This window comes from Periplaneta americana, chromosome 3 (genome assembly GCF_040183065.1).
Source record: "Periplaneta americana isolate PAMFEO1 chromosome 3, P.americana_PAMFEO1_priV1, whole genome shotgun sequence".
In the NCBI taxonomy this organism is placed as follows: Eukaryota; Metazoa; Arthropoda; class Insecta; order Blattodea; family Blattidae; genus Periplaneta; species Periplaneta americana.
This window is the reverse complement of record NC_091119.1, coordinates 21,810,649-21,833,994: the sequence shown is the minus strand read 5'-3', so window position 1 is coordinate 21,833,994 and position 23,346 is coordinate 21,810,649. Positions and strand designations below refer to the sequence as shown.

Here is a 23,346-nt window from a genome sequence, read left to right as displayed (position 1 = left end):
CAGGATCGTAGAAAGGAGGGAAATCACGTGACAGTTAATTACTTAACGAGGCCCTTTTATTTAAGTTATTTTAAACAATTGTATGGGTATAATATTACGTAGATGTCCAATTCCTAACAGAAATTAATGTTCTCAGAAAAGAGCTAAGACAGCCCAGCCACCAGCCTTTACAGAGAGGCAAATAGAAGCTGGTGGGGGAAACCGGGATGCTACGTAGGCAAACGGACGACAGTACCTGTGCAAACATGATGCAATATTGAAAGCTCTTTTGTCATTGGAAAACGCGAACATATTTTTGGAACGTACTGTGACGGTAAAGCTACTATGACTGTATATGCGGTCTTGGATCTGTGTGGAAGACGGTTGACCTTCATTAGTAGAAGGGGTGGGAGTGAAGTACATTCAAAAACTCAGGTACAATAAAAATTGAAGTAAAAATAAAATGATGTCCCTGTATTATAGCCCACATTTTAAAAAGTAAAACATCATAATCGTTGGTGAACGTTTATGAAACATTGTATTACTTACCTACAATTTCATCAATCGATTCTGAAACCCAACAAACCAAATTTATTTCAGTCTCCATAAATAATCGTATATTACAAAATGTTAATTATATATCTAATATTAGATTGTAGGCCTACGCTCTTTTTTCAATGTAAACAACATAGCTATTAACTAAAATTCCTTATATTACATAGATATATAAACTGATAATTGACAGTTATACTTTGTAAAATACAGAGTATCCCAATAAAATGTACTAATCACATTATGCGTCACACAGAAAAATTTTGTAAAATGTGAAGTCTGAAAAGGAAGTATTTCGCTGCGAAAGCTTAAGAGAAGGAGAAGGAAAAGGAAAACGTTGAAGAGAAATACAAAGTGATTCAAAGAGGATGTTACAAAAGTAAACCTGATTTATTCATGACTGAACGAATTCAACACAACTGTAAGCACTCTCCACGTGGAAACGGTAAGTTTGGCAACTCAACCGTTGTTACCATAGCAACAAGCCTACCACGCTATGTGAATTTAGTTGTTTTTTTTTTTCGGTCGCATTTCCTGTCATGTCCCATCTTAAAAAAAAAAAAAAACAAATATAGGCCCATGATATTTTCTACCAAAAACAGGTTTCATGCAGAATTCGCACCAAAATTGAGCCTTCCTTCCAAATAAAAAGTGAAAAATTTTCTTCGTTATAAAATATACATAAACATTTCTACATATTAGATTGTTCATCATTAGGCCTACATATGTTTGGTATCTGGCAACGATGTACGCGTAGTTTCAGGGACTACTTCCAGGGAGCAGCACAAGCAGATCGGTCATTTCTCTTCCGACTGTACTCTTGAATATCATTCAAGCTATCTCGTGACCTTTCCTGTCGCCCGCTCTTCCTTATCGTATTGTTTCATTCGTATTCCTTCCGTCGGTATTCCCTGCTTGCGAGATCTAGTTTTTTATTATATTTTTTTTACGAAACGGAGATTACAATGAAATGGTAATATTATGGTAAGTGTTGGTGGAATGACTAAGGAAAACTGGAAGAACCTCAAGAGAAATCTTCACAACCTTGACTTTGTCCATTACAAATACAACTCCGCCATCGCCAAGATATGAACTCGGATCCACCGTCGTCGTAAGCCAGTGCTCTGCCAACTGAGCTACCGAGAAGGCTAAAATAATAAATAGCAAATTTTGTATATCTTTTAAAACATTGGTGACAATAAAGTGTCGAAAATGGCATACTGTATAATAACATTACCGGTATCCTATGGATTGTTACAATTTATGAATGCACATTATATTGCGACACCCTGTATTACCTGATTAATAACAGCAAGCTATTATTCTTACCATGACACTTTGACGTACAATTATTGTTATGGTTCAAATCCTTTTTACATACAAAAGGTTTTGCGTGTTGACAGTTTTGTCCTATGTATTCTAATGCATCATTCTGATTTATCAGTGCAGCTAGACAATCTCTTTTAATTTCTGTCTTATCGTCTTCATCTATCAATGCATTAATCCACGGTGGAACTTCGATAACGTCTGACTCTAACGGAACATCGGAGGTGGTCCATGACCAATTGTCATCTTTCCATTCTCCACCAATCCAGAATTCGTCCAATGCTGGAATAAAAATAGAAAGCTGTATTTGATTTAGTTCGCCAATACAATGCCATTTAGTCATGGAAAGGTGAAAAGGTGCACAACGTGTATTTGCAAGACGACGACAGTTTTGAGATTACTAGGCATGAATTTCGTCATTTTAATTTATGGCGCCACGATCCCACCCCATCTGGTTATGGAACTTCAATTTTTATTCAAAATTAATACAAAATCCAGGTGGTACAGATATGGAAATTAAATTTTTGCACGATCGTGTTTTTTTATTATATTTACAGCTATTGTTGTTACAATTCTCACACATTAATTCGGAAATGCGGACAAGTGAGCGATACTATAATAAAAATGCGAACGCGCTGAACGAATTTTTTCCGATAAGTGAGCGTCTACCTCCATGATATAAATTTGAAAAATAAAGAGTTAATAACCAAGTACGTATTTATAATCGCCCGTTCCTCTGCCGGACCCTGTATAATTAAAAACAAATTACTCGAAAGTTTTTCAAACATTTCCTGACATCTTAAATTTATTTTATATGTTTCATGTAAGTAAATCGTTATGTGATTTTATTAGTATTTTTTTAACTAATGGCGGGCAACTCGCTTGCGTCATTCATTTCTTAGTATTAGTTGTCGCTAAACTGGAGAATTCCCACGGTATCTTTGAACCCTGCCGTTACGTTTAGCACCAAATTTAAGTAAATACACAATCTTGCCAACATAAGAACAGGACGTTGGTGTGTGGCGTCGTTGGAGGGAGAAATTTGTTTCTTTTCTCTCTACCTCCTTCGTTCTGAACATTACTGAGAGATAGCAGCATTGTTAGCTACAGGATATATTTGCGCAAATATATTGAAGTAGATTACGTGACCTATTACGTGACTTAGATGAGAGTCTCGAGACAAAACAGTTGCATTATTAAATGTTAAGCACAGGAACGCCATTTCGTAATTTTATTTAAGAAACAAGCCAAACAAATTATCTTCGCATCAAAAACGGATGCTCCCTGGACCAAATTATCGTATTTTATAATTGTTTGAATGCAACAGAAGCCAGAAGTCTTGCACTTGACTAATGCAGTGAATTATTTAAGAATATAGTCGCGAATTTTACTACCACCATTTCGATTGTGTTTTGTTTGGCACGGCTCGGTACGGCCTGGTGACTAGTGGCCAGCGAGTAACGTCGACTATCGACATTGCTCTGCCGTGGGTATTATCCAGTTGTTCCTTAGTTGCTATTAATTGAAAATATTACATTCTATACAAATTTGTATTATTCATATATGCAGACACTTACAAATTCCTCCAGCATCATCAAGTACTGTAGACAAGAATATCGCTTCATCGGGAACCAGTATCTCAGCCAGGTGCATCCCCTGATCTTTACAAATTGTGCACGCCTCCATCCACGCTGCCTTTAAATCGTACACATAATACAGAAATTCTTCTTCATAAGCGAATACATCATATGGAGCTAGAAGTGAATTTGCTGAAAAGAAGAAGAGCAATTCGGTTTCAATATACAAGATACGAGGCGGGGACCCAAAAATAACCGGAATGTTTTTTTTTTTTTTTTTTTTGCATTTTTACTGAACTCTACATTCACAGTACTTTAGTCCCTTTCAAAGAATTGTCCATGTGCATTAATGCACTTGTCCCAACGCTTTTGCCACTGCTGAACTTTTGAGGCAGAATACTCAGCGAATAGGGATTATAAAGAATGGACACTTCGCGTCGGTACCTTTGATGTAGCCGGGCTGATTTCAATGACCTTCAAGCCAGCTAAAGCGTGAGATTCTGCTTTCTCCCTAGAGTTGGCGCTGACATCATACCAGCTAGCAGTCGACACAGCGGAAATATAACACATATAATTAATACATCTAGGTACATTATGTACTCAAATAAAATAAATTGGATCCATAAAATAATAAATCCGTCATTAACTGTAATGTCTAGATTCTAGAGTTCCTTTATAATGAGAGTTGAGACGTTGACTCCGACAACAATTAAATCATTACGATTTGATAGCGCTGAAAATGGAAAAACAAAACTCTTACGAGAAGTAAAACCATATACCTATATTATATTATACACAAATATTAAACGAATTCGATACTTAATTTTATAACGTATTATATTATTTTATAATATAATTTATTATATCTGAAATATAAAATATTATTATTACAACAAGTTTGTCACTGAGAAATAAGGAAAAGCTGTTAACTTGAATTTATTTGAAGCAAAGCGTTACTGGATTATGCAATAAGGTAGGCGATGTTTGGATCCTGTGTCTCAACTCTATTCTCAATTATTATCTTAGCGTGTGCTCGATTACACTAACCTCTAGCGCTTGAAAGTGAATTAAACGCTGCGCACAGAGAAACAAAACACAGGAAAATTCGCTCAGTGTCCATTCTTTATAATCCCTATTCGCTGGGATACTGTTCAAAGCCGCTAGCGTGTTTTCTTTGACGTCACCCACATCACTGAATCGCTTTCCTTTCAAACATTTCTTCATCCGTGGAAACAAAAAAAAAAAAAAAAAACAAAAAAAAGTCGGACGGAGCCAGATCGGGTGAGTAGGGTGGCTGAGGCACAAGCACCATGTTGTTTGTCAAAAACTGTCGGACCGTCAGAGCTGTGTGGGCTGGAGCATTGTCGTGGTGAAGCAACCAGTTCCCATTTCTCCACATTTCGGGCAGTTTTCGTCGCACACTCTCTCGTAATCTTCGTAACACATCCAAATAGAAATGTTGGTTCACTGTTTGTCCTGGCGGAACGAACTCTTTGTGGACAATGCCATTTACATAAAAAAAAAACAAATCAACATTGTTTTCACATTGGATCGCACTTGACGTGCTTTCTTGGGTCGTGGTGAATTTGGAGTTTTCCAATGGCTCGATGCTTGCTTTGATTCTGGATCGTACCCACAGCACCAAGACTCATCCCCAGTCGCAATTCTTTTACGAAAATTTGGATCGTTCTGCACTTCACTCTTCAAGTCGCGCAAACTCTCACACGGTTTTCTCTTTGGTCATCTGTGAGCAAGCGATACCCGTCTCATGTGCAAATCTTCGGTTAAAATTCGCTGGACCGTGCTCCATGACAGGTTCGTTTGCTCAGAAACTTCGTCACTGGTCTTTCGACGATCTTCATCATTTGCACGTTTGATTTTGGCAATGTTTTCGTCATTTCTTCCTGTCGAAGGACGCCCGGGGCGTGGCATGTCTTCAGTTGACACATTGTCAGATTTGAAACGGGAAAAACCACTCGTAAACATGTGATTTCCTCAAAGCATCATCATTAAAGGCTTGCCGAAGCATCTCAACGGTCTCGGCTGCAGTTCTCCCTAACAGAAAACAAAATTTCACACACACTCTTTGTTCCTTGTGGTCGGCCATCTCACTAATCGCCAAACGGTTGAAACAGGAACGCAAATAACACAGCATCACACTTAACTCAGACTGACGCCAGCTCACTAACGGTCGCAGGAGACCCTAAACTAACACCATCTAACAGCACAACTCGTAACTACAAAGCATGCACGCGCAACAGTTCGGTTCCGGTTACTTTTGGGTCCACCCCTCGTAGCTATATCAGAAACAAATTACTAAAATTCGACGTCACTGCAGTTTGGAGAAGAAATAACGGCGGATCGTACGCAGTACATTTCTGTAGTGTAATTCTCACCAATATACCGACTCAACATTCTAAATCCATACCATAAATGACATTCTACCATATCGTTTATAAATGAAATCAAATATGTTACATTTTTGAATTATAGAAAATTCCTTTTAAATGTAATCCAGAAAAATAAACGTAATTTTCTTGCTTACAAGGGAATCGTCCCAGGTCATGGAGCTTGAATTTAATGAAAATGCATATTTAAGCTAATCTGTGTTCGTTAAGAAACATGTTGATAGTCGTTCGTTTCAATCTTTCCTCGTTTTCGAAATATAATGATTTGAAAATCGATGCTACTTATGTCGCTTCTTGCGCGCACTCGGATCCTCATAGCTCCGCGGCACCGTATCACAGCTCTTGTATTAATGCTTTAGTCTACTTTCTTTTTCTCTTAACTCACATTAATAGAGTGCTCAATTTGAATATAAAATATGTATTAACTTTGTGACTCACTTTAAATATGATAATGTGGATATGAATTGAAGTGGTCGGGACAAAACACCATGGAACAGTACAAACATTTTATATAGGCTCGTTTTTCACACTCTTCTGTAAAAAGCAAAACAAAAAAAAAAACAAACAAAACAAAAAAAAAAACAAAAAAAAAAAAAACAAAAAAAAAACAAAAAAAAAAACAAAAAAACCACACACGCACGCACACACACACACACACATTGTTTCCAACACTGTTGCAAGAACGTTATCAAATTTTCTCACATGTTTCTTCGTCACATATCCACGTCTCTGCTACGCGTATATTGTCATGTCTGTGAGGACAGATGAATGAAACTGGTGATACACAAAGGAATGTAATGTCATTATGAAGCCCCTATGGTGGAATGTGTCTGAAATGTTTTTACAAATAATTTTATGTCTGAAATACTCTTCTAGCCTTCGAATTACAATTTTATATTGCCTAAAAAAATACACATCCAAGGGTTGCACAGATCTTGTAGTTTTGGGGGGGGATAATTTATGTTTAAATTATTTTACTAGCCTATATGAAGTATTGTTTACTTCAGTAATAATTATGGTGTCATATATCTGATCACTCCAGGAATACAGAAGTACTAGTGTGTCTTTTTTAACATCCGGGAGAAATACATCTCTTAGCCATCTTTTCACGTGATTTTTTGTCAGTTTACCGTAACTAGATGGATAATTACCATAATATAGGTAAGGTAATAACTGCCTCCCATTGGAGGTAGCCCAGAAGGACTCAGTATACTCTCCTACATGAATTTGGCAATATTAAATGTTTACATAAATTTTGTAGAAAGAAAATTAAAATAAACATAGAAGAATAGAAAGAATAGAAAGTGAATAAAAAAAAATTAAACAGAGTGAATATGATGATTCAGAATTTGGCAAGAGCGTTTCAAAACTGAAGTTATGATGTCAGCAGTAAGTGTCTGTGGTAGTTCAAAAGTCTTCCTGAAGCGTTCAAAGAACTTGGGAATCACACAATATTGTACAATATAAAATATGGACATTGCGATAGTTGTTTTCTTTACAGTCCGACACGATTTAATAAATTAGAGCGAGAAATGAAGTTTTGCCAATTTAAGGGTTAACCTAATATACTCACAGTTTTATACTGTGATATACCTCTGTGCGAAATGTAATGGTTCGAAAGTTGCATCGACCACGACAATAAATGGCTTTACCTTTGTCTACACGTTGTTCTACTTTAGATCCAAATTTCCCTTTCGGTTCTTGAAAGCATATGTACAGCTTGTTCCTAGACTCCCAGCTGCATACCTATGGATTTGGACGGTGTACGAATGAGTGATAGATGCCATGGATTGCACTACTACTGTATTAATGTGAGTTAAGAGCAAAAATGACTGGAACATTAATGCGAGAACTGTGATACGGTGTCGCGGAACTGTGAGAATCCGAGTGCGCGCAAGAAGAGGTATTTCTTTGAGAACCAGGACGATGATGCAGTAACTATCAACTCAGATCATTACATTCACATGCTGCAGAATTTTGTGATTCCCTGGATTAACAACACTGGACGTAACTTTGAAGCAGGGGCGGCTCGTCCATAAGAGCTGCGGAGCTGCAGCACTCCCTGCTTTGACAGGAAAATAAAAATAATATTTGTTTTAATTTGTAGAAGAATTGTTACAGCTTTTATTGGTAAATTGCTTTATATTTCATCTGGCCGGGAATGTGTACTATTATCATATGCATTATCTTTTTGCACGTTGACTGTACTGGAATTGACACTGCATTCAAAGTCGTCCTGGGATCTACAGGATGGGACAGATCATAGAGAGTGTGTCTTGCTAGGTCAGGGGGTAGAGAGGTGAAGGGAAGCAGAGGGAAACTGCCGCTGTTTAAAACCCATATTTTGCTGCAGTGGCTTGCAGAGCCAGACGACAAGGGAAGATCTTTCCTCCCCTTCCACACCGCTATTGTAATGCTACGTCAAATGGATTCTCTATTCCCTTGAAACTTAATGACAAAATTTTTATTTTCTCTTCACATACTTATTGTTGTAGAATCCTATCGAGTTAATATAACGAAATTAATATTCTCTTTTGCCTTATTATTACGTATATATCCCTTCTCCAGCAGAACCTAATATTTGCCTTAACTCAAAATGATTGCACGAGTAGAATACTTTTGACATAGCACGTAAAATACAAAAGAGACTTCTTTTCCAGTTTTAGAAAACTGTTGCTTTGGTGTGACGTTTTAGTACCGTAACTTAACCAGTGCAAATGTGCAAGCATGAGTGTGTGTGAATTACAGAATATTAATTTTATTTTTCTCAACTTTCCCTTGCGGAGAAAATTGATGTAATGAAGTGAAATTAAAGGGTCGTTCGTTACCCGACTTAAATCTTACTCAAGCTTCATCCAGCCGAAATAGTGCATATATGTAAGGAAGTATAACAATAAAATTTACGCTGAGCATTTGTGGTTGATTCCTCGTCGGTGGTGATACTGCATAGATTAGGAGTGGTGTGACAGATATAGGACATTTGCTCCTAAAAATTAAAAAGCACGAATCTTCGCAATCTCACCTGAAAAATGTTGTTTCATTGGTTATGTTAGGCAAAACTAATATTGCTGCGCAATTAAGTGAAACGAACAGAACAAACATTCTCAGACATAATCATGAAGTGAGAAAAAATTAGTGAAATTATTTTAAAAAATATTGATTGTATCAAATTTTGTGGCCAATATGAACTTCCCCTTAGGGGACATGATGAAAAAACGATTCGAAGGACTCTGATGTATTTCGTGGGTTGCTACAGTCCATGAGTAATCTAAACGAGCCTCTCAAAAATCATTTGGAACATGCCACTGTTTAAAGGTAATTTAAGACAATTCAGAATGCACTGGTAGATTGCAAGTTTAGTGTCTGCCGATCTGAAATTCAGACTGAAATCGATGATATTAGTTTTTTTTTTAAAGCGATTAGCAAATGATGCCACAGACATCTCCCAACTAAGTCAGAAAGTTTTGGTTTTTCGATATGTAGTGCATTTATTTTTGTCCTATACTTATTAGTAATGGTATCAAGAAGTGAAATTTGTATATACCAAAATCTACTGCAGCTCTCCCAATCCACAAATTCACGAGCCGCCACTGCTTTGAAGAGTTGTGGTGGCAACAGGACGAAGCCACGGCTCACACTGCTCGGGTATCTAAGGGGATCCTTCAACAGATGTTTCCAAACCGGTCATTCCCAGACATGGCAATATTCCGTGACCAGCAAAATCACCTGATCTAACTGCGTGTGATTTTTTTCTTTGGTGCTACCTCAAAAGTAAAGTTTTCACAACCCGCCTCAACAGTATCACTGCGCTAAAGGAACGAATTGAAGTTGAAATTGAAGCAATTCCTCAAGACATGTTGCGCAAAGTGATGAATGCCGTGCGAGATAGGATGCACGAGTGAATAATTTATCGTGGCGCTCATCTCAAGCATACAGTCTTTAAGAAGTGAACAGAAATGGACATTTATCAAATGGTTTAGTGTACAGATTACGTACATTAAACTGCAGCAATATTAATGTAGTAATATATAAATTACACCGTGTTCCGCTTAGAGAGATCGAGAAATAATGCTGATTTAAAGTATAAATAATGGTTTTATAACAAAACTTTTTGCATAACTCCTAGCTTCGGAGAATGGTCAGTGCAACTCGATGTGTGCGCCTCGAGCAACCCTGAAGACATCCAAAAGGTACTCAACCTTCTGCCAAGTGTTCCATAACATTTGTGAAGTGATTAGTACAGCTGCATTTATAATGCGTTGTCTCAGTTTTTCCAAAGTTCAACCGTACCACGTTGGTACACAACATTCGTCATAAAGCCCCACAAAAAGGTCAATGGACGTCAAGTCGGGTGACCTAGGTGGCCAGGCAAGGGTTCTCCTCTTCCGATCCACCTATCGGGTAAGTTTGCATTCAAGAAACCACGCACTGCTCCATAGTAATGGGATGGAGCCCCATGTTGCTAAAAAGCGATCCTGGGGAGAGTTGGCCAACAGCAAAAGTTCTGCAACATGTTCAGATACACATTCCCTATGGCTGTCACCTCGATGAAGAAGAATGGTCCAGTGACGGAATGTTCTACTGAATGGCGCCAGGCTTGTTTCCGCGATAAACGTTAGTGCGCATGCGCATGAACATGCAACACTTTTAAACCAATGGTGCATAAACTTGGATAGTTTCTGCATCTTGTCAGATGCAAATCACAACGATATCTTCATCTGATTTTAAAGTGATTAGCGCAGCTGCATTTATAATGCCTTGTCTCAGTTCTTCCAAAGTGTCAACTGTACCACGTTGGTACACAATATTCGTCATAAAGCCCCACAAAAAGGTCAATGGGCGTCAAGTCGGGTGACCTAGGTGGCCAGGCAAGGGTTCTCCTCTTTCGATCAACCTATCGGGAAAGTTTGCATTCAAAAAGCCACGCACTGCTCCAAAGTAATGGGGTGGAGCTCCATGTTGCTGAAAAACCGATCCTGGAGAGAGTTGGTCAACAACAGAAGTTCTGCAACATGTCCAAATACACATTCCCTGTGGCTGTCGCCTCGATGAAGAAGAATGGCCCAATGACGGAATGTTCCACTGAATGGCGCCAGGCTTGTTTCCGCGATAAACGTTAGTGCGCATGCGCATGAATATGCAATATTTTAAAATCATTGGTGCATAAACTTTGATAGTTTCTGCATCTTGGCAGATGTAAATCACAACAATATCTTCATCTGATTTTAAATGGTGAGCATTTATTTATCTAAGCGGAACACGGTTTAGTTTTATGGTTCACCTTGTATTTTTATTTCAGTATGTTATTTTACGACGCTTTATCAACATCATAAGTTATTTAGCGTCTGAATGAAATGGTGATAATGCCGGTGAAATGAGTCCGGGGTCCAGCACCGAAAGTTACCCAGCATTTGCTCATATATTGGGTTGAGGGAAAACCCCGGAAAAAAACCTCAACCAGGTAACTTGCCCCAACCAGGAATCGAACTCGGGCCACCTGGTTTCGCGGCCAGACGCGCTAACCGTTACTCCACAGGTGTGGACTTCACCTTGTATTACATAATGTGTTTCATAGAAAACTTTCAAAATTATAAGCACTTCGTTTCGATATATTTTTTTAACTTTTAGTTGTTCCCAAGAAAATAATTGTCCACGAGTCCAACTACTCTCAAATGAGATGTCTGCTGTAATGACAGAGTAAAAGTTCAATTTTGTATTCCATAAATAGTTTGGGATAAAGATACTTACTTGCATGACGAGAGAACAGTATTATTGTATACTGGTACTTATGTTTTATGTAATATAGGCTATTTAATGGTAATAACGCACAGTAAATCATGATCTATTTATCAAGGCTAAGTTGGTAATGTCCATAGTACTCGTATATTATCGTTAACAGCTTTCTTCTCGATTAAATCACATATCCATTTAGTTTAATGACAATATTAACGCCAAAAATATGGTACAACTTGAGTCGTTGATTGATTAGTGGGGTTTAAAAAGAATGCATCGGCAACTATGGCTACTTGCGCCCTTATCTAAAATTCTTTCAAAAAACAAAACACAAACCATACAATAAGTTTAATACTAACACAAACTAAAAATCGTTGACACACTAAACTTCAGTCGTTAATGTTGACAAATTATGAATTTATTGTTGAACTGCCATCTCATCATGCAAATCTAATCTTTCAGGTAAAGCTTCCTGTAAAGCAGATTTGAATAATTTCAAGAGAAAAATTGTTCCCTAACTAAGACTTTCGTGGTTCGAATCCTGCCTGGGAAGGAAACTTGTTTTTGTTCCTTATTCAAATTTATTCCCAATACTTTTCGATTGCAGCGATATTTGACTCCTTCATTAACTTATTATTCCCAGAACATGAATTTTACCAGCAATCGAAAAGTATTGGAAATCAATTTGAATAAGGAACAAAAAAAAAAGTTTCCTTCCCAGGCAGGATTCGGAACAATTTTTCCCTTGAAATTATTGCCATCTCATCCACATGTAATTTCATTTTTTCCATTTCCTCCTAATATTTTCTTTTAATTTCTTTGTTCCTTACGCCAATTCTCTAAAATTCTCCCCAACTCTGATTTTATTAAGTGCATTAGGGATCGTTGTGGCCGGTCTAGGGGCTATCATGCTTGGTGTAAGATCGTTAAGTGTATAGCTGAAGCTCGGTCGAAAGCGACTGGCTTTACGGCGATGAAATTCTTTACAGAGACTTTGGAAGGGAAGAAAAGCTTAGGAAGCTCCTATCTTTAATTTAAGGCAAATAAAAGAGCCCTACCGCCGAATGACAGTTCCAGGAAAAAATGGTAACCACCGAAATGCAGAAAGTAATAAATTTCCCCAACCGTAAGGCGAGTATCGAGTAATCTATGGCGAATCTTCGGCCTCATCTCGCCAAATACCATCTCACTGTCATCAATCCCATCAACGCTAAATAACCTCTTAGTTGATACAGCGTCGTTAAATAACCAAGTACCACACCTGTGGAGTAACGGTCAGCGCGTCTGGCCGCGAAACCAGGTGGCCCGGGTTCGAATCCCGGTCGGGGCAAGTTATCTGGTTGAGGTTTGTTTCCGGGGTTTTCCCTCAACGCAATATGAGCAAATGCTGGGTAACTTTCGGTGTTGGACCCCGGACTCATTTCACCGGCATTATCACCTTCATATCATTCAGACGCTAAATAACCTAGATGTTGATACAGCGTCGTAAAATAACAATAAAATAAAAAATAAAATAACAAAGTAAAAAATCAAGAACCTCACTGTTTGCCAAATAGGCCTACAGCGATGTTTTTATTGTTTTTATGCTCGACCATGCCGAAATGTAGTAATTATACACCTGGTAGCAGTCCTTTAATGCATGTCATTAAAGTACACCTACTCATTAAAGTACAGGTGTTTTCAGCCAATGACAACTCAGCTTACAGGTGTTCAGCCAATGACAAGTCAGCTTTGTACCGTTATAAAACCGCAAGTATCGATTATTCTCGGATATGCAATCGAAAGAGAATTAGCGAAAAGTCACGGAGGCTGGAAATCCAATACTGTCGCAGAAGGTTATGTTCTGTTACTATAATAATTGTAAATAATATTCAAATAAATTCAATTTGTCATCTCGTTTTTCAATGTCGAATTCAATAATCAAGGTTATACAAAGTTTAACAGGATTACACAAGGTCAATGACATTATTGTTCCTCGGAAAAAATCAATACTTTCGCGTCTGCGCACATCTCACAATTCACGACCTAGAACAAGGTCACTTCCGATCTTGTCAGATACAAATAAAATGTATACATATGAATAATTTCAAGTTATAAATATGGTCGAGCATAAAAAGTCGTATGAAACTCACCTATAATGGTAATTAAGAAGCTCGTATGAAAATTATGGAACTCGCTTGCGCTCGTTTCATAAACATCCATACTCGCTTCTTAATTACTATCATTATAGGCTCGTTGCATAATGTACTATTTTCTTTTTCAAATAATATACTATTTATACTTACTTCCAAATGGCTTTTAGAGAACCCGGAAGTTCATTGCCACCCTCACACAAGCCCGCCATCGGTCCCTATCCTGAGCAAGATTAATTCAGAATCTGTCATCACATCCCACCTCCTTCAAATCCCTTTTAAATACTATCCTCTCATCTACTTATATAATTTTTTAAATAGTTACCCGCCGTAAAATAATTTTAAAAAATATATAGAACACAAAATGCAATTCATTTTTACAGCCGAAAAAACATGTGTTTAATTCTTTAGGGTATACTGATTCCACTACGAAATTTTTAGAATGTAGACTTAAATACCATGCTAGTTTTTAATAAAAATAACTCACCGAAACAAAGGAGCTCAGCAGGTAGGCTATCCCGTCGTACAGAATATCGTCATTGCCGCTTGATGCTGTTTATGGTTTCGTGTCAGTTTAGAGAAGAACAAAACGCCGAATTCTGACATTTTGTGTACGATTCAGCTTTTGGGTAAACAAGTTAAAACCATATATTTTTCGTTCGTTGAGTCCACATTAGAAAATTTCTTCTTAAAATGTGCGATCATTTCTTCGCCAGCGTTAGTTTTATTCCCTACATTAAATATTTTACTAATTGTTTCGTTCACGGCACTGGCTTTTCTTGCCGCGTATGATTCGACGCGCGACAACTTACGTTTAGAAACAGGAGACTGTCCAAGTGGCGTTAATAATTGATTTAAATTGCTTATTGTGGCCTCCTCTTTAATTTCTGGTGGAACATACTATTTTTCACTAGATTTTGACTCAATATCAGTCACCGGCACACATTCTTCTTCCCTACATTTCCTCACATCACTTTGTTCACTACAGCCCACGGATGCCATTTTTGACAATTTGATACGACACGAACTGCATATTGCATCACCTGTCACTAAATTCGGTATTTTTTCTCGCATCCATTCGATAACTTCTCTATTACCTGTCATTCTTGTATGTCTTTGGAGTCCGAAAGGCTTACAACACCAGAAATACCAAAAACGACTTTCAGATTTTGGCATTTTCAATCTAATCAGACAACACTGCACTGTTAAAAATTGATAGCTTTAAACAATTGCTTCCCGACGTATACTGTCAGCTCCAGCTGCTCGATCAAGGTCAGGGAGAGGACACACGGGTTTGTTTGAGATTACTCATCGAGTTATGACGTCTCGCGACCGCCACACATAGCAAGCGATTTTCAACCATCAGGACAAAAATCAATAATTTTATTAATTTAATTATTCATAGGTTTTTGGAGATTATGTCATAAAACTTGGGAAATGGATTAAGAATAAGATTTTTTTCAATACGAATTAAATTCGCATGAATTTAAAATGTTGCATTCGAATATAAAACTATTTTTTCTTTTTTCTTAATGAGGCGTTTTTATGTGCATCCCTTAATATTATTCGAATGTCTTTAAGGTATTAAAATATGGTTGTTCAGATTTACAAAGTCGTCTCTTTAGTTTCGATGACACTTCATATGGGATGTCTAGAATATTTCAAGAAAGAGAAAGTTTTTAATAAAAAAGCCGCCCTAAATAAGGGTTCGAATAGATCGGCCTACTAATCAATTCATAAAGAATAATCATGAAAACCAATTGTGTAACAGTTTGAAAGGAGAAAGAAAACATTAATTAATTTATTTTATTGGGTTATTTTACGACGCTGTAACAACATCTAAGGTTATTTAGCGTCTGAATGAAATGAAGGTGATAATGCCGGTGAAATGAGTCCGGGGTCCACCACCGAAAGTTACCCAGCATTTGCTCCTAGTGGGTTGAGGAAAAACCCCGGAAAAAACCTCAACCAGGTAACTTGCCCCGACCGCGATTCGAACCCGGGCCACCTGGTTTTGCGGCCAGACGTGCTGACCGTTACTCCACAGGTGTAGGCTGAAAACATTAAGATAAATGATATGAAAACATAGGAAATCATTTACAATAAAAGTTTGTTGGGTACAAATGATTACTAATTATAGCTAAGGATGATTTTGACACATGAGATCCTATGGCATCAATCGTTGCATCAGAAATTTTAAATTGTTTAAGTTGATTTAAAATTTCTCGTGGGATTGTGCCACAGGCACCGAACATGAGCCCAAAAACTGCCCAATGTGTAATGTGGTATTGTGCTCCAAGATGCTGACAACAAGGCTCATAGATGACTTGTTTTTCACGACACACCTCTTGTGGCTGTTGCTCATGCATCTCGAAACAGATTGTGGGATCAAGAATGACACCCTTATCCTTCTGCCGATCAATTATGATGATATCAGCACGTCTAGTAGAGCCATCAGAAGAGATGCAACCAACCTCCTCATAAACCTCATAGGAAGCATTCTGACAGATTGAAGATGCGATGAGAGAACGAACCGTATTATGGATAACATGTAACGACCACCCTTGTCACTCATCCGTGTGACTAAAATATTAATGATATGGCGGTCATAGTTGGCAGTTAAATTTATTTTTATAATAAGATTATTATATTGAAAGCCCAAAAAAATCATGACATCACTGGCATATTCTTAAAATTTTCTATGGAATGACCCTGGTTAGGCTACATTTGCAATTTTTGTTCGAAGGAGCACAACTCAATTGGATTCTTCTTTTTTAAAACCTCACTTTTATTTTATTTTTATTGGGTTATTTTACGACACTGTATTAACATCTAAGTTATTTAGCGTCTGAATGATATGAAGGTGATAATGCCGGTGAAATGAGTCCGGGGTCCAGCACCGAAAGTTACCCAGCATTTGCTCGTATTGGGTTGAGGGAAAACCCCGGAAAAAACCTCAACCAGGTAACTTGCCCCGACCGGGATTCGAACCCGGGCCACCTGGTTTCACAGCCAGACGCACTGAATGTTACTCCACAGGTGTGGACCTCACTTTTATGAAAGTGGATGGAATTTTAACTAAAAAATTCCCAAGTCCCTGAAAAAAAATTGGCAGAATTCATAAGAAGCTGTGACATAAAAGAAGTGATTGTACCTTGACTCGAAGTCACACAGCGCAAGCAAATTAATAGCACAAGAAGAATTTTTCCGACAAATCCGTGGCACAGCATTATCGTGTGAAGAGGTGCTATGTTACTCAGCTCGCATCAAGGTCTTCCTTCCAGGTGGTACTGTAGGTAGCTCATTGCAGCTACTTACACATACATCTCCATCACCTCCTTGTAGCCCACAACATCCCGGACGCGCATTGCCATATACTATATTACTTGGACTCATGTGTAAAATATTACCCTTCGATTTTATTCCCTTTTATATTTGGCAATATAAGACAATATAAACTGGCTTAGCATAACTAAAGTCACTCATATTAATTAACGTGTCGTCAGTGGCGGCTATTATATTATTGTGAGTCCATCTTTAATTTCGATCGTTCATTGTGACTCAAATGTTCGCGAGTCTTGAATATCAAAGTACATTGGTTCAATATCCGGCAAAAAAGTGAAGATCTACCTCCTTTCCATTAAGACACCATGACACTTTTTTTATTTCGATTTTACCTTTTTCATTGTCTAGTTGTCATGAGTTGGGTTGCCATAATCCTGGATACAAAAATACGGACACATTTGTTTTGCCAAAAATTTGGGATAACATTTTCATTAAGGGGCTTGTACAATAATGAAAAATGGTATATGTAAAACACTGTTCTTCTGCTACATGAAAAAAAAAAAAAACATATTTTTAAGATTTAAAAAAATTATTTATACACATTTTTTTTTTTTTTTCAAAATTCATAATGGTGGTAGTTCACTGTGCAGTGATGAAGCATTTCCCTCATAACTCATAAACTTGTTAATTTTTTCATGTTCTCTCGCTTTTATTTTATTGCTGAAACTCATGTTTACAATATCATGCTCTTTCAACTATATTCCTTAATAAATATATATATTTTTTATTTTGTGTTTGGAGAAAATACTGATATTTGACCATTTTTTAAATGAATTTATTTTTTATCAGACAATCTATCAAAGATAGAGAATTGATCTTGCATCATATTGTAGATGAGATGCATAAATACACACAACAAATTTTATCACAGAATTTTGGATAGTTTTCGAGTTATGTGGGAAATGCTTCATCACTGCACAGTGAACCGAATTAAAAAAAAAGGAAATAATTTTTTTAAACCGTAAAAATATTTGTTTCATATAGCAGAAGGACACTCTTTTACACATTATAATTTTCATTATTGTACAAGATACAGTAATGGAGGAAAAAAATGTTGAATATTTCCAAAATTTTACTGCTGTAAGCTGTACCTAACCCCTTAAGGGGAGAGGATGGTATTTTTTAAAACTTTTTTTCTATTTGGTGTAAAATATTAATTTTTTGTATGTAGGGAGCTCATATCTGTGGCAACTCAACCAAATAAAAATATATAAAAAAAAATTATTTGGGGGCCCAAATTTGAAAAAAATATACCCAATGCAGGATTGTACTAAAATCGATACATCTAAACCGTTTTTAAAGATAGATTCAAACAGTTTTTTGCAATGTATTTGCAAAAGCATGTTCTACAAACTGTCTGTAACAGAATTTTGATATTAGTCCCTACGTTGGTAAAATAAACAATTAAAATTTAATAACAATTTTCTGATTTCCTTTCTTGCAAACAAACGGACGTATTTTTAAAATGAAATCAATTAACAAAATTCTGTTACAGAGAAAAATTTCCTAATAGTCTAAAGAATGTGTGTTCTAAATTTCATGCATGTATCTTTAATAGTTCAGAAATTATATCCATTTTTGTCTGGCAATGTAGCAAACAAAAAAAATGAAGTTACTGGAAACCGATAAAAGCGGGCGTGTGATTTAAAAATCCATAGTGCAGGAAGTTTAAAAATGACGTCTCAACATCCGATAAGGGCACAAATACCCACAAAATGTAATGCAATGCATTCCACACATATCAAAGGGTATTTTAAAGAAAAAAAATTGTTTTTTTTTTTTGAAAATTTAATTTACCGGAAACAACAATAAAAGTGGGCGAGTGATTTAAATATCCATAATGTAGGAAGTTTAAAAATGGCGACTCCAATAAGGGCACAAATACCAACAAAATGTTATGCTATGCATTCCACACATATCACAGAGTATTTTAAGGATTTTTTTTTTAATTTACTCATTTTTCACCAAAAAATACCATCCTCTCCCCTTAAAGAAAGTTATTTATTATATTGCACCAATACATTAAAAATTAACAGCGAATCTGAATACATATATCGTACTTCTGCTCTCATAATATTAATGTCCTGATAATTACAAACAGATAGGCAGTCTGATAAAGTGATTGAAACTTATCTAATATCAATTACGTCATTCATCATTCATTCCCATACTTCTGGAAGAATGTACTTGTTTTAGAAAGTATACACGTTTTAAGAACGAGGTTCACGTACCAGAGCGGTTGGCTGTGACATGCCCAGCCACTGAGAAGCAAAACACAACACCAGTGGTCAGTAGGTCTACATATAATAGAAGCCCTGTAATAGGCAAATAGGTCTTAATAGTAGAACAGTTTTGTAAAATGTAGCTTTTCAATAAACTACACATGCTGGCCACAAGTATTATTCCTTCTTTCGGCCCATTCCCATGAAAGTTTTCCCACAGTTGCACAAGAAGCAGGCTACAATAGTCACGAGTAGAGAAAATGTGTGAACATAAAGAAATGTGGAAGGTTACATAGCTAGGCCTAAATATATTGACTGAAACATTTGTATAAATGTGGCGTTCAAAGAAAATAACTTTTTGAACAATACAAGTTTGGTCAGTATTTTTATAATTATAAAAATTATAATAGTCCAATTCATTCATTGGTCTTCAGTAATTTTGGAAATAATATATATATTTTTTTCACTATTTAAATTTCAAAGATATTTTATGATACACTGTAACAAAACCCAGTGACTATGGTATGGTGGGGTTTTTTATTTGTATTCACCTAAATTCGCAGCTGGAATATGTTGTTGTTGTTTTCTAATGTCAGGCGTTTGACAATAAAGTCATTTGACCTCTTGCACTCCAATACTTTTCAAAGATATTATCACGGCCAGCCACTGAAGCACAGATTTTGAGGTGTTCCGAATCCATTTCTTGGTTTGAGTTGCACAATGGGCAGTTAGGGGACTGATATATTCCAATTCTATGCAGATGCTTGGCCAAACAGACATGGCCTGTTGCCAATCTAAATGCAGCTACAGACGATTTGCGTGGTAAATCAGGAATCAACTGTGGATTATAATGCAGAGAGTTCCATTTTTTCCCTTGGGATTGTGTTATCAAATTTTGTTTATTGAAGTCTATGTAGATTTAATCAATCTTTTCACAGAGTAATACGTAGATTTAGTAACAGGTCTGTAAGTAGCAGTGCTCCCCTTCTTTGCTAAAGCATCCGCATTCTCATTTCCCAGGATTCCACAGTGGGATGGTATCCATTGGAATACAATTCTTTTATTGAGTGATATTAATTGAGAGAGCATTTTAGTTATTTCTGCTGTTTGAGATGAAGGTGTGTGTTTAAAACTATTGATAGAATAGCTGCTTTGGAGTCTGACAATATAACTGCATTTTTAAATTTATTGATGTGGCATAGAAGATTCCTGAGACTTTCACTTATTGCAGTGATTTCTCCATCAAAACTTGTCATTCCATATCCAAGAGATCTATAAAGTGAGAAGAGACAGCACGTAACACCTGCACCTGCACCTTGTTCCCTGGAGATCAAGGATCCATCGGTGTATAAATGAAGCCAGTTTTGTGGAGGGTACCTAATATTAATTGTCTCTAAAGACAATTGTTTCATTATTTCAGTGTTTACTTCTGATTTCAGTATTTCTTGTGTTAAATTTAGATTATACTCTATATTTAATAGTGTTAAAGGGTTTGGTTTAATTTGTAAGTTTTCTTTTAAATTAGGGACGTTGATTTTCTGTTTTAATTCTTGAACCGTGAATATGAAACTTTTTTGAGTTTTTAATCTACGGAGAGGACTGTATGAATGCCAATTGTTTCCTGGTAATCTGATAAGTTTTTCATATTGAATCAGTGCTTTTTCTACTATTATCATTTTGATGCTGTTAATATTAGTGAGGAATCTCACAGAATCTATTGGAGTTGTTTTGATTCCACCAGTGATGAGCCTGAGAGCTTGGTTTTGAACACGTTCTATTTCGTTTATGAAAGGTGAAGTAGTTAAAATTTCTCCGTAGTATGTCAGCACTGGCTGTATAAACATTTTGTATGTAGTGTTCAAAGTATTTCTAGAGCAACCCCATTTCTTTCCTGCTAACGTTTTATAATATATGAAGATATTAAAGTTAGTATAATGTTTCACTGCCACATTAAATCTCTCACTTAATATTTTATATCCCTATAGTTCGTAAAAAATATCGATATGTTACGGTTTTAGACAGTCATAAAATTAAATGTAATCAAGATATTTATTACGATGCAATACATCAATGACCATGACAAAGCACATAACAAATCAAATTATGGTTTATTTAACAATGCTCGCAACTGCAGAGATTATATCAGCCTTGCCAGAGTACAGGAATTTTGTCCCGCAGGAGTTCTTTTACATACCAGTAAATCTACCGACATGAGCCTGTCGCATTTAAACACACTTAAATACCATCGGCCTGGGCCAGAATCAAACCCGTAACCTCGTGCACAGAAGGCCAGCGCTATACCAACTACGCTACCGAAACCGGCACCACATAACCAAAGAGCATACAGTCCATATGTAGCAGAGAAGGGGAGGGAGAGGGGATATAGGGGGAGAGGGAGAGAGAGAGAGAGAAACATTTCAGCTTATTGCACATTGAAATTAAACATAAACAATTTATACTTACTTATTTACAAATGGCTTTAGAGAACCCAGAGGTTCATTGCCATCTTCACAAAGGCCGCCATCGGTTCCTATCCTGGGCAAGATTAATCCAGTCCCTAGCATCCATTTTAATATTATCCTCCCATCTACGTCTCGGCCTTCTCAAAGGTCTTTTTCCCCTTAGACTTTTAAACTAACACTCTATATGCATTTCTGGATTCACTCATACGTGCTACATGCCCTACCCATCTTAAACGTCTGGATTTAATGTTCCTAAATATGGAACATATGCAGAGACTAAGAGGATGGCACAAAATACGAAAGATTGGAAAATGCTGGGTTTGCAGTGAAAGATCTGCCCTTGGGCAGAAAACTATGAATGAATGAATGATGTTAGGTGAAGAATACAGTGAGTGCACTTCTGCTTTGTGTAACTTTCTCCTTTCTCCTGTAGCGTCATCCCTCTTAATAATCCATGGCACTACAGTCCATGAAGGGCCTAGACCGACCAGCCGGCTGCTGGCCTCACGCCCACATGCCGAAGCAGAGGTGGACGATCATCCAACCAGAATGGAGGTATCGTGTGGTTAGCACGATGATCCCCCCAGCCGTTATAGCTGGTATTCACAACCGGATTTCGCTACCTATCATAGCTCCCCAAGTGCATCACGATGCTGGGTGGGCACCGGTCCCATACACTGACCGAAATTTCATGAGAAAATTTCTTCCGCCATTAGGATGCCTTAGACCATGACGCCACAGCACGGGACATCATCCCTCTTAGCCGCAAATATTTTACTAAGCACCTTAATCTCGAAAACCCTTAATCTCTGTTCCTCTCAAAGTGAGAGTCTATGTTTCACAACCTTACAGAACTGGTTTGAATTGTTTTTAAAGCAAACCGGATGACAAATTCTTCTCAACCGAATAATAGCAGGCATTTCCCATATTATTCTGTGTTTAATTTTCTCTTGAGTGTCATTTATATTTGTTACTGTTGTCCAAGGTATTTGAATGTTTGCACCTTTCCAAAGTACTGTATGTATGTATGTATGTATGTATGTATGTATGTATGTATCCAATGCCTACCCACTTCTCTTTACGTGATTCGGGTTCGGCATATTGTGGATAGATATTTGGACTGTGACCGATTTTTAAGTTGCACACCACTTCGATGGGCCACGCTGTACATGATGTGTATCTGTGGAGAGTTATGTCGTGTACTAGGGTGAGTATGTGTAAGTGTAGTGTATGGAATGAATGATGATAATGAAAATGAGGAAGGGAGAAGGTGAAACCCCATGCCGGCACGTAGCCTACTCCTATCACCTGCACCTAAGTGGAGAGTGCCTTAGATAAACTGAAGTTAATTATGCAAATTAACACATGGATGAATAAACTGATGATTAACAGAATAAAAATAAATAAATCAATAAAGAAACAATTTTCCTTGCTTTTCTGGAACAACAAATTATAACAAACTTAAGGTATACAAAACCTACTTCAAAATCAAAATCTACACTAATGTCAAAATAAGGTTTTAAGCAAATAAACTACTCACCTCATGGAGTTATAAGAATGCCTTGGATCCAATTCATAGCTATATGTGTCTGGGAATAAGATGAAATCTC

At 37.0% G+C, this 23,346-nt stretch overlaps 1 protein-coding gene across 1 annotated transcript in view; it reads right to left on the bottom strand.

Annotated features, from left to right (window-relative positions):
* Nucleotides 1–17,477, bottom strand: part of LOC138695822 (uncharacterized) — a 40,716-nt gene extending 23,239 nt beyond the window's left edge. The window contains exons 1-4 of the mRNA XM_069820075.1: nt 16,862–17,477; nt 3,435–3,626; nt 1,861–2,139; nt 529–549 (exon numbers count right to left, since the gene is read on the bottom strand). Of these exons, the coding sequence (XP_069676176.1) occupies nt 529–549; nt 1,861–2,139; nt 3,435–3,626; nt 16,862–16,937 (568 nt within the window). The 5' untranslated portion in view covers nt 16,938–17,477. The remainder of the gene's footprint in view (nt 1–528; nt 550–1,860; nt 2,140–3,434; nt 3,627–16,861) is intronic.
* Between the last annotated feature and the right edge of the window lie 5,869 nt (nt 17,478–23,346).